This window comes from Ochotona curzoniae, unplaced genomic scaffold (assembly GCF_017591425.1).
Source record: "Ochotona curzoniae isolate NIBS_2020 unplaced genomic scaffold, NIBS_Ocur_1.0 contig_1274, whole genome shotgun sequence".
NCBI classification, from domain to species: domain Eukaryota; kingdom Metazoa; phylum Chordata; class Mammalia; order Lagomorpha; family Ochotonidae; genus Ochotona; species Ochotona curzoniae.
Window position 1 is genome coordinate 7,429,715 of NW_024465023.1, and position 11,436 is coordinate 7,441,150.

At 42.9% G+C, this 11,436-nt stretch overlaps 1 protein-coding gene across 1 annotated transcript; it reads right to left on the reverse strand.

Annotated features, from left to right (window-relative positions):
* Window positions 1-2,511: 2,511 nt before the first annotated feature.
* BMP15 (bone morphogenetic protein 15) lies at window positions 2,512-8,548 on the reverse strand. Its single transcript, XM_041001550.1, has 2 exons — window positions 8,221-8,548; window positions 2,512-3,365 (listed from the first exon to the last, which is right to left on the reverse strand). Exons 1-2 carry the CDS (start codon window positions 8,546-8,548, stop codon window positions 2,512-2,514), a joined length of 1,182 nt encoding a protein of 393 aa, XP_040857484.1.
* Window positions 8,549-11,436: the final 2,888 nt, after the last annotated feature.

Genomic DNA, 11,436 nt, shown 5'->3' on the forward strand with positions numbered 1-11,436 from the left:
GCTCCGTTTGTGGCCTTGAAAACCAATAGAAGATGGCCCAAAGCCTTGGAACCCTGTATCCTTGTTGGAGACCCAAAAAGAACCTCCTGGCTTTGGATCAGCTCAGCTCTGTCCTTAGCAGCCACTTGGGGAGTGGAATCAGCAGACAGAAGATTGTTTTCTATCTCCTTCTCTCTGCCTTTCCAAGAAGAAGATAATTTTTTAACACAAAGCTTCAAAAGAGAATTGGAAATAGGCATTTGACACAGCAATGAAGATTTAACTTTGGAGTGCCTGGGATTGAGTTCCGGTTCCACTCCTCATTCCAGCTGATAAAGATGTTACAGATGGTACAGATGTTGCAGATGGTGGGAAGCAGCAGATTATGGCTCAAGTACTTGGTAGACTGAGACTGAATTCCTCAGTCCCACTTTGGCCTGACTCTGGCTTTAGCCTCGCTCAGGCTCAGCTGTTGTAGTATTTTGTGAGTGAACTAGAGAATGGAAACTGCCTCCTTGCATTTCAAATAACCTTTTAAACACATCTCTTAATGGCTAATGGGGCCAACTACCCAAGAATTCTTGATGAACATATTAAGCCTCAGATATTTTCTGGACTCAAAAGGCTAGGGGATCCTGACTTCTTGAATACCTCAAATCCCTCGCCCAATTTTTCAGTTGTGTGTTCATCAAGGAAAACTTAAGAATGAGGCTCTGCTGATAAAAGGGTAAAGTTGCCTGAAATCCCTCAAAGGCAGCCCATCTTTTTCCAGACAGTTGCACTTGTCTGTGTTGAATGGAAGCATGTAGTGCAATGTAAACACAGAGCAGGATGCCTGTCTGAATCTGGGGGTCATAGAGACTTTAGAAAAAAAAAAAAACCTGAGCTGATTCTTAAAAATACAGTATAAAAGCTAGATAGGCCAAAAGATGTTAAGAAACAGTTCCTTGGGCAGAAACGTAACATTTGTGTATTTGTAAACTTGCAAGTATTCATTCTATCTGAATTGAGGGGTAAAATGATTTTAACTTATAATGGGTAGATAAGATAGGGATTTACATTAGGCGAACATATGCATCTACTCTAAGCTAATCCCATTCCAGTGAGCAGGACCATATGGCCGGTCAAAAGAAAACTGGGCAGAGCAAGAGGAATACTGGGCTTATTCACATGGGCACCTTGATGAGGAACAATCCAAGGGCATGGCCTTAAAAGAGCAGAATTTTGGAGGATTCTCCAGCTGGGCGTGACCTTTGGGGATTGCAGTTGAGCTCCAGGCCATAGCAAGAGAGAACAAAGGAAATACATTCCTTCCACCCACTCTCTCCCAAACCCCCAAACACTCAAGATTGTTTTTAACAACAAAAAATCATTTTATTTGCAACACGGCCCAGAGTCCCATCATTTAAATACAGCACAAAGATGGAAAGGAGTCACATGACAAGCATCATTTGGTCCAAGAGCCCCATGCTTCCCAAACACAGCAAGTCATCTCCCTCAGAACCAAACTGGCCACAGGAAACAGGCAAGCCCAGAATGAATTTAGTTCTAGGCTTCTTAGCACATCTCACTGTCCTCCCATAATCCTCTGCTCCCCTAAATCCCTAATCAGGTCAACTCCTAGCCGCCGAGCCACCAGGGAGCGTGCTTTCTCTCTGTGGGATAGTTAACTAGAGCTTAAGTGTTCTATAAAATCTAAAAAATGCCCTGTGAGATCTGTTGTTCTATAGGAAGTTTAAAATATCCCTCTATGCATTATCCTCACCAGGTTGCAGCCCTCATCATAAATACCAATAATTTGGAATGCCTGCCATCTCAGACTAAGATTCCCCCATGGGCCTCACTCATTTAAGGGTGCTATCTTTATCCTATGATGGAAGGATTTTCAGATACTTTTTCCAGACTCAAAGGCTGAGAGGAAAAGCCCTGATATAACTTTAAAGATTTCTATAGAGACTGTTCCCTAGAAGTTGTCTCGTCTACTTGAGAATTGTTTTGGGTACAGTATATAAGGCACGGAGGGAGGCGGGTTATCTGATTAGGAATTAGTTTCTAGGAGATAGCAAGGGAAAGGAATATAAAATCTGAAGCTACTTTTACCACCCCAAATCTAGAGCCTTGAGAGATGGACATTACAGAAAGTCCACCTTCCTTAGGTCTTTGTGTGTGTGAGAGAGAGAGATGGAACAATTTCTGGAGGTCTACCACCATGGACTAGAAACTTTTGACAAAGTCACAATTAAAAATATCAAGGAAATAGAGAAAACAGCTCCGAGAGACCATCTAACTTGAGCATAAGGACCCCAACTAGCAGTCAAAACATACTGATCCATTCTAGTAGATTTGTATCAGGAACTGTTGGAATAATTTCAGTACTTCAGAAGTGAGAAAAGAGACAGGTAGTGGCACTTCATGTAAGGAGTAGGACGTACATATTGGGTCGAGGATAACGTGCTGCTTTATATTGGTATTTGCTTACATTAAACCCTTTTCTGATTTCCTGGGAAATCTGAGCTTACTACAACTGTGCCATCAGCGACAGGTACAGGACTGAGCAATCATATCCTCATATTCCTTGTACAAAATACTCCCATTTGCCTCAACTAGCAGGATGCTAATGGGAACATACTTATAAGGGACACAGGAGGGTTGAGGAACACTCTGGTCCACCAGTTCATTGACGAGGTTCTGGATGATCGCGTGATTAGGGGAATTGAGACCGTAACGTAGCACCCGAGGGCAGACTCCCTTGCAGTAGTTTGGAGTGTAGAGATGAGGAGCAATGATCCAGTGATCCCATCCCAGCTGGTGGAAGCTGACTTGGAAATGGTGGAGGGAACACTGGTTGTTTTCTGGCCCATCACGTGCCCTAGAGGAGCCAGGAACCTCAGATGCAATACTGCCTGCTTGCCGGGCCCTCCGCAGAAGAGGAGATTCCCTTTCCATAAACTCCTCCAGGCCTCTGGGGGGAAGTTTGGCCTTCTGAACGCTTTTGTGAGTATCATTGAAATAAAGGAGCAAGAAGGCAATGTCCAAGGATGATGTACTATGCCATTGGAACTCTTGCACTTGGCTCCCTTTTTGCTGCTGGCACATGAAGCGCAGTCGTAGGACTCTGCGCCCTTTGTGGTTCCAGAGCCTTTGCTGGATGTGTTGTGTGATATCCATTTCCATCCAAGCCTTGGACATCAGGGAAGGCTTTGTGGAACCTCTTCCTGGAGGAAAGTGATTGCTTGGGTTTTTCTGGACCCAGGGCTCCACATGGCAGGTGAGATGTAAATGAGCAAGGTGGAGTTGATGGCGATAAACCACCATGGCTCTGACTAGTTGGTATGCTACTCGATTTGGTCTCAGAGGAAAGTCCAGGGTCTTTATATGCCAAGGACCTGCACAAGAGGAACAAGAATGAAGAATTATTAGCCAGTCTGAAGTTCCCTCTAAATTTGCTCAATATAGACTGACATCTGTGATCAGCCCTAAAATTAAGAACATAACTATCAGCTTGAGTAATTACTTAAAAAAAATACCTAGATGTTTTATATGCATGAGTTCTTCAATCCTCAAATGTTCTCATAAAATGGCATCCACATACTGTAAACAAGAGAATTGAGGCTCAGGGGACCTATGTCAAGGGAGATAGAGCTAATATTTGGTAAAGTCAAGATTTGAACCCGAATCTGTTTCCCATAAAGTGAATCATATCTCAATTTCAGATCACATGCAGGCTAGCATTAAGGTTAAGGGAGAAGAACTCAAATGTAGAATTACTTTGTGGCTATATATTGTTCTATGGAAGAGGAGCAATCATTAGTTGGCTATGAAAGGTGGCCAATGAAGAGAATCTTTTCAGACATCTCATCAATATATGGATGTGGTTTGGGGAGCAAAAATCTAATGTCATTATTTTTCAAATTCAGGACCAAAGCACAACTTCCAGAATTGCTTCTGGAGTATCCTTGCCTTCTCTGATCATACCCCTTTTCACTCTTCATCTCCCTTTCCATTCCTTACTGGAAAAGGGAGTAAGGAATCCAGTAAGGAATGGAAAGGGAGATGAAGAGTGAAAAGGGGTATAATCCACTTACTCCCTTCATTTTTCCAACATTCCTCTAGATATCGATTTCAACAAAACCTTGATCACACTCATTTGATTTCTTGGGCAGTCTACTAAAAAGCTGTGTGTCTCTTGTTGATTGAGATCCTTAAATTCAAGCTGTAGTGCTGACACCCAGTGGCCAAAGGGTTGTTAGGCTGGGGCTGCAGCTCTGAACTTTAAGTTCCTCTCCTGGCAAAGGTAAGGAGCAATGATTCCAAACACTGGACATCAAGCAGAAGTTTCTCTTCAACATCTTGTATGCATTTCCATGTTAGCTTATATATTAATATTCACCTAATATCCTTTCATTACAGAATCTGCAAGACTGGAGTCCTGGAACTTTCTCAGTAGTCCTGGAACTTTCTCAGTAGTCCTGGAACTTTCTACATAGAAGTGTTGATGCTGTGGACTTTTTTTAAGGTTCAAATTCCAGAACACAAATACAATCCCAGAAATGAATCCCACACAACCACAGCTGACTGACTTAGCAAGCAAACTGAAATCAATCCATGGAGAAAGGACAGTCTCTTCAACAAATGATGCCAGAAAAATTGAATCTACCTGGACAGAAGAAACAAGACTCCTCCCCTACATCTTTTACCAAAAAATCAACTCAAAATAGGTCAAGAATCTAGATCTATGTCATGACACCAAAGTACTAGAGGAAAATATGGAGGACATTCTGCAAGGCATAGGCAAAAACATCTTAGAAAAACTCCAGAAGCACAAGCAAAAAATACATAGATGAAATTGCATTAAACTAAGAAGCTTCTGCACCACAAAGGAGACTGTCAACAAAGTGAAAGGCAGCCATCGGGATAGGAGAAAAGATCTGCAAATGATACAACTGATAGAGGATTAATATCCAGGAACTATGAAGAACAAGAAACTTAACAAACAGTCCATTTAGGAAATGGGCAAAGCACATGAATATACATAAGAAATTCTCAGGTTCACTAGTGAGAGAAATGCACATTAAAATTACAATCAAGTTTCACCACACCCCAGTTAGAATGGCTATCACCTAAAATTCAGAAAGCAACAATGCTAGTGAGGAAATGGGGAGCTGGGAGAGAAAGGTACTCTAACCCACTGCTGCTGGGAATGGACACTATTGCAACTATTATGGAAGGCGAGTCCTCAGATATATGAGAATAGATCTACCATATGACTCACCCGTCCCACTCCTGGGAATTTATCCAAACTGAGTGAAATCAGCATATGAAGAGAGCTATCTGTACCCCCATATTTATAGCAGCTCAGGTCACAACAGCTAAGAAATAATCAATTCAAATGCTCATCAATGAATGATACATGTATACTGTGGAATACTATTCAGCCATAAAAATGAAATTTCATCTTCTGCAACTAAATAGATGCAATTGGAGACCACTATTCTTAGTGAAATAAGTCAATCCCACAAAGACAAATACTGCATTTTCCCTAGTCGGTGAAATACAGAGGACCAAAAAATGTAATCCATAGATACAAGAATGACACTCTGATTAGATTATTGTACACAGCCTTTGTTTATACTCATGAGAAACAGGTTTTTTTGATTTTTTTGTTTGCTTATTTTTTCTGTTTGTGGTTATTATTTTCTACTCTTAATAGAGTGTTATATATAATTTTTTTAAATAAAAGTTCAAGTTCCAACTCCTGCTTAATACACTCTTAGATATGGAGCACTAGACACTATGTACACAAGGTCCAAGGCAGGCTTCTATGTGCTTTCTCAAGATTCCACAGTCCCATCTTACAATCTTTCCAAGAGACCCACCCATACACTTACCCCACCCTATCTAAAAAGAACCCAACCCAAACCTCTAGCAGGCTGTTTGGTGAGGAACTGCCCTTTCTTTTTGGACCTTGACATCATATTATTTCCTGTAGCAGGGTGGGATTACTTAGAATCAGAGCCAGGAAGGGTCTACTCAGAACTTTTCAAGGGAAAGGAGTGACTCACACATCCTGTGTGATTGAACCTGTCATCTGCTTCTGGATCCCTTCCAGGGCTCCTGGATGCCAGTAAGTTGCACAGTCAGGCCAGCACACTCGCCTTTGTCTAGGCATCATACTTTCTGGTCTCACATCATCTGTACAAACCTGATTTGTGCAGCACCCTGCTGTCCTTGAGGGTGGGATCCGGCTCCCTCATCCTGCCTCTTGACTTCTTCCTAGCCAGCCACTTCCACAATGCTCCCGAGGCTCCAGCCACACTGACCTTCCTTCTTTCTGGGCTTCAAGGAGGAAGTTTTTCACTCTCTCTAATCCTTCACACTTGTGCTTCTTAGGCCTCAGGCCTCAGGCCTCTCTACTCTCTGCACGCCTGATTTCTTATCTTAATACAGGCTGCAATGCAAATGTTATCTTGACAAAGATACTCTCCCTGAGGACCCCACTGAAAGGGAAGATTGTATTGCTTCTCCACCATAACCTATGTTATTCTTTGACAGCATGTGCTACAACTTGCAATTACTTTGCTGTTTGCTTACTTGTCTTCCCCATGAATACTTACTTTACCAGAGGCCTGTCTTGATCACATCTGCATATGTCTGGCACTCAGTATCTGCTGAATAAAAAGATTACTAGAGTGTGCCTCCCTCGACAAGACATTTTCTCTGCATCAGAATGGACTTCTTTGCCGACCTTCAAAGCCTTTCCTTACTACTTTCTGTAAAATTTAGCTCTGATAGTATCTCAACGAGGCCTTCTACCCCACTTCCCTGCTGGCCTTTCCTTGTTCTAAGCAGTGAGGCATTTCTTCTTTGCAGATCCTGGCTGGCCTATCATTTATACTTTCAAAGAACTTATGATTCTGTAACACCATTGTGTGATTCTTCTCCCCATTCTAGCCTACTGGAGTTTGTAGAGATAAAGGAGTTGGTTGTCTGTACATCCTAAATCCGAACACAGTGCTCGGTACTCAAAATCTATTGAGTCGGCACTGCAGGGAGATTAAAGCACAGGTGTTGGGGTTCAAAAGCCTAGATTGACCAGTTGCTTAGCTCTACCAACTGCTTAGCTGCATAACATTGAGTAAGATTCTCTGAGCCCTAATTTTCTCACCTATAATACTGGCATGCTATTATGACTAACTTCATATGAAGTGGCAAGGATCCAGAAAGATGACATGCATTGGACAGTTTATGCAAGGCCTAGCTCACAGTAAACCCACAGGAAGGATTCACTAGGAGAATATTGTTTATTTCACCAAGGGGGAAGGATGTGTGTGTATGTGTATAAATCTTTTCTAATACTGGTTAAAAACCCTGGACTGATCTCACCAGTTTTTCAAGAGTTTCTTGAAATTGATGGCTGTCTAAATTCCCTACAAAGCCCTGCCCTTCAGGAGCCTGCTGCTTTCTTGGAACAGCATCAATGCAGATGTCCAAAGCAGAATCAATCATGATGAGGACAAAGAAAATTCCAAACTATATTTAGTCCCCAATTCCCAAAGTAGCACCACGGCCCAAATAGAAAAGAAAAAAAAAAACTGCTTGATGCACAAGGGTATTGGGAGAACTGCCTTCAAAGATTTAAGAGGCTGTGGACAGACTTCAGAATCTGGCCAGCTTCAGCTTAGATCCCACCTTTGCCGCTCACTGCATGAGCAGGTGGCTTAACCCTGCTCTTTAACATGAAGCTAATTGCTTCATGACAGCTTGCGATAGTAGCTGTCATGAGGGATTAAATACAACAGCAGATGATCACAGAGCGAGGGAAGCAAGCTTGTGGGTGTCTAGTTCTGTCCTTTCAGAGGCCTTGGGTGTTTCTCCTACTTGCCATCCCACACCCTTTCCCTACTAAGAGCAAGGCACTGCATAAGCAGCCCACCACAGGAACCTAGCTGGGCATATCTCAGTCACAGGGTACAACAAGGAGCGAGGCTTTCTTTGAAAGATAGGGGCCAACAGATCACTCAGTCCTCCAGGGCCTGGGCAAAGACTCTTCTGTAGGCACCAAGACAAATATGTTCTAAAAGTATAGCCCACCAGCTCTGAGCTAACTTCTTCAAGCTCCAAGCTCACCACCTCTGAAAACCAAGCCTGAGTAAACCTCCCGCCAGGCCTCTTTCTCTCTCTCTCACACACACACACACACACACACACACACACACGGCAGTGTGGGGTGAGATAACTTACCTCTCAATGGTCTGGCTACATTAGCCGAGGGCCTCACCAGCCTCACCATGGTGGCCCCAATGGTGCGGTTCTCCCTTGGGTGCCCACGAGGGTCAGCTGAGCGTTGGTACAACTCCAGCATGTACCGCAAGGGGTGCCCTTGGAGCTGAGGCTTCCTCTGCTGCTTGCCAGGGGCTTCTTCCAGCAGTTCCTGAATCAGGGGCAAACTAGGATCCTCAGCCAGCAGGGCAATAGAAGATTGCCCTACTTGAGCTGCTTGAACTCTGTATTCTAGAAAAAGCATCAGTCCCCACAGAAGAAGGACTCTAAAGTTGCTAAGGAGAGTCATCTTGAAAGGCCGGGTGTCCAGTGACAGGCTACAGTCCGAGTCCAAAGGGGTGTCACTCACGCAGGTAAGCACATCTTTACTTCACAACCCCCAAGGTTGGGGAAAAAAAACCAGGCAAGCAGGCAGACAAGCGAGCTATGTTACTTCCCCTGGGAGAATCTCCCAGGCCAAATGAGATTGAGCGTCTTTACATCAAAACAGAAATAACAGGTGGGCCAAGGAGCAGGCCCCTCCTGCTCTCCAGGGCTGGAAACAAGATCCTGGGAGGCTAGGGTAACTTAAAAGGAGAGATTCATTCTTGGACCCACTCCTTCACCTTATCCGCTAGGATGAAACAAAGCAACCCTACTCCGTTGTACTGCGCAGCTTTAAAGGGAGTCTGTTAATCAGTGCTTAATGGGCCAAAGGCTTCCTGCTCCCATCCCATTTCGATGCCTCTAACACAGAACTTCCCCAAATATGGCCTGCTAAGGTCTTGGGGCAAAACTACACAGGATGGTCGCTAAGAATGTAGACTCTTGGATTGGACCGCAAATACAGAGTCTCTGGGGTAGGGTGCAGAAATTCAGATTTATTTGAAGACTTTAGAAGTGGAAATGGCTGTATAGATGTGGCTGCTGGAGCTGGAAGCTGCCTTAACAATGATTCTCAATCATGGCTATACATTGGAGTCACCTGGGGCAGCTTTAACCATTTCAAATCCCCAGGGCTTCTGATGTAATGGTTCTAGGGTGTTACCAAGGCACCAGGTCTTTCAAGTTGGCAGGTGTTTTTAATGTGCAGCCAAGTTGAAGAATTCAGACTCAGAAAGTTCTGGTTTACAGTGGAAGGTGTTGAGATCCTGAGTGAGCTTCAGGAGAGAGGCCTGATGGCTCTGTGGGAGCTGCTACCCTGGCTGCTTCATGGGACACAGCGGGTCTGGACCAGTTGATCAAAGCTTCCCCGGGGCCAGGATTCTGCGGAAAGATAGTAGGTGAAGTTGAGATCTTGTTCTACTTATTTGGGGGCTGGCTGTGGGGAAGGTGAGGAAGAAGGTCAAGACCCGGCTACAGGAGGTGAGAGGTCAGGTCTCATTTGTGGGAGGTCTTCGTCTCACACTAAGAATATCCAGGGACAGGCAGTGCTATGGAATGCGCACTGACCTTGCCATCAGATGGCTGCCTACATGATGATTCTGCTAGCTGTGACTTAACCTTTCCAAGGCAAATTTCTTCCTTTCTCTGAGCCTCATTTTCCTCACCTGAAGATAGCACCTTTTACTTCACAGATTGTTGTAAAAGCAGGCAATAATCATGATAATTTCACAAAGCCTGGTAGAAATATAACATATGGAAAAAAAGAAATATATGGGTATATGTTTGAAATTATTTTTTGTTTCCTTGCTGATTTTTCCCCATTACCTTGAGCCCTGATGTTTTCTGTAAAACAAAAAGTCCAGACTTAGTGAGCTATTTCTGGACCAAAAAGCCAGGAGCAAGGTTGCTTTAAGCAAGGTTTTGCCCAGCCTTAGTATCCTCATCTACATATACTGTTGGCACCTTCATAGAGTCAGAGGGCTATGTATGCTTATGAATTGAATATAATACACAAGGAAAAGATATAGGCAGTTGGTTTATAGTAGGCAAAACCTGAATGGTCATAACATAAAAATATATAGTAAATATAAGAAAAATGCATTTGAAAACCACATGAGGTACAATTCCCCATTCATTGTGGAAGCATGTTAAAAATCTGACTGAAGCTCAGGTGAAGGTATGAACATGGCTAACAGATGCTTCTGGTGGGATGTGACTTGGTACAGTCATTTCAGAGAACTGGTGTTGTCTGTTAAAGTTGGAGATAGATAATTGAGCATTAGCATTGCTTTTGCTAAGGCAGTAGAGCTTTTAGACAATTTTGTCTGAGACTTAACCAAATAAATGCATTTTTACCTTGCAACTCAAATAGAAACACTGACACACACACACACACACACACACACATGACATCTCCAAAAATTTCATGGAAAAATCTATATTATGAAAACACTATGTATGGATTTAAACATTTTTTGCATCAAAAGAAACTTAGCTTCAATTCTTTTTTTCCTTGAAATTTTAAAGTACTCTTGTGTACCTAAAGGAAACAATACTTACAGAGTAGTAAATGAGGAAAGGCAAATGTATCATGAATAGTGAGCTTTGGAGGCAAAATTCTAAGTTTAAGCTCCAACTTTATCATTTTTTGCTGGACCTTGGGCAAATTATTTAACTTCTCTGTCCCTTAATTTCCTTATCTGCAAAAATGGAAACCAGAGCCTCTTTGTTTGCTTTTTTAGTATGTAAGGTAAGATTTTTTTTAAATGAATGTATTCACATAAAGTGCTTAGAAGAGTAGCTGGCACAAAGTACTATGGCAGGTAATTAAGATTGTGTTCCATCTAAATTGCATGTCCTAGAGACCTGGGCCTCAGCCTGGCCTGCTGGTCCCAGCCTCAGGAGCTGTGAGAAAGGCAGCCAGGAAGCCTCTCAGTCAGCAAGATCCACTCCATCCTCTCTTCCTCTCCAAACCCCTTCTCCGCCTCTTGACATTCTTTTTGCCCTTTGTCCTCTGCCTTTTACCATTCAGCCTAACTAAATAAAAGAACAAGTTGCCAGGACAACTAGCAAGGGGTCCATACTCATATAAGGATTTGGGGCATGGTTTTCTTTAATATTTCAAAGGTATTTGATTGTGATGAAATCTGTCAAGAACATTTCCTTGCCATCTCTTTTAGTAGTGGGATTCCAATACAGAACCCAAAAAGGTAGAAAGACTCAAGTGTATTACACTGGGAAGAGTATACATTGGATTTGAATTTCTGGTTCTGCTTTTTGTCTGTTACTTAATTGCTTTATAGCACTTTTTTT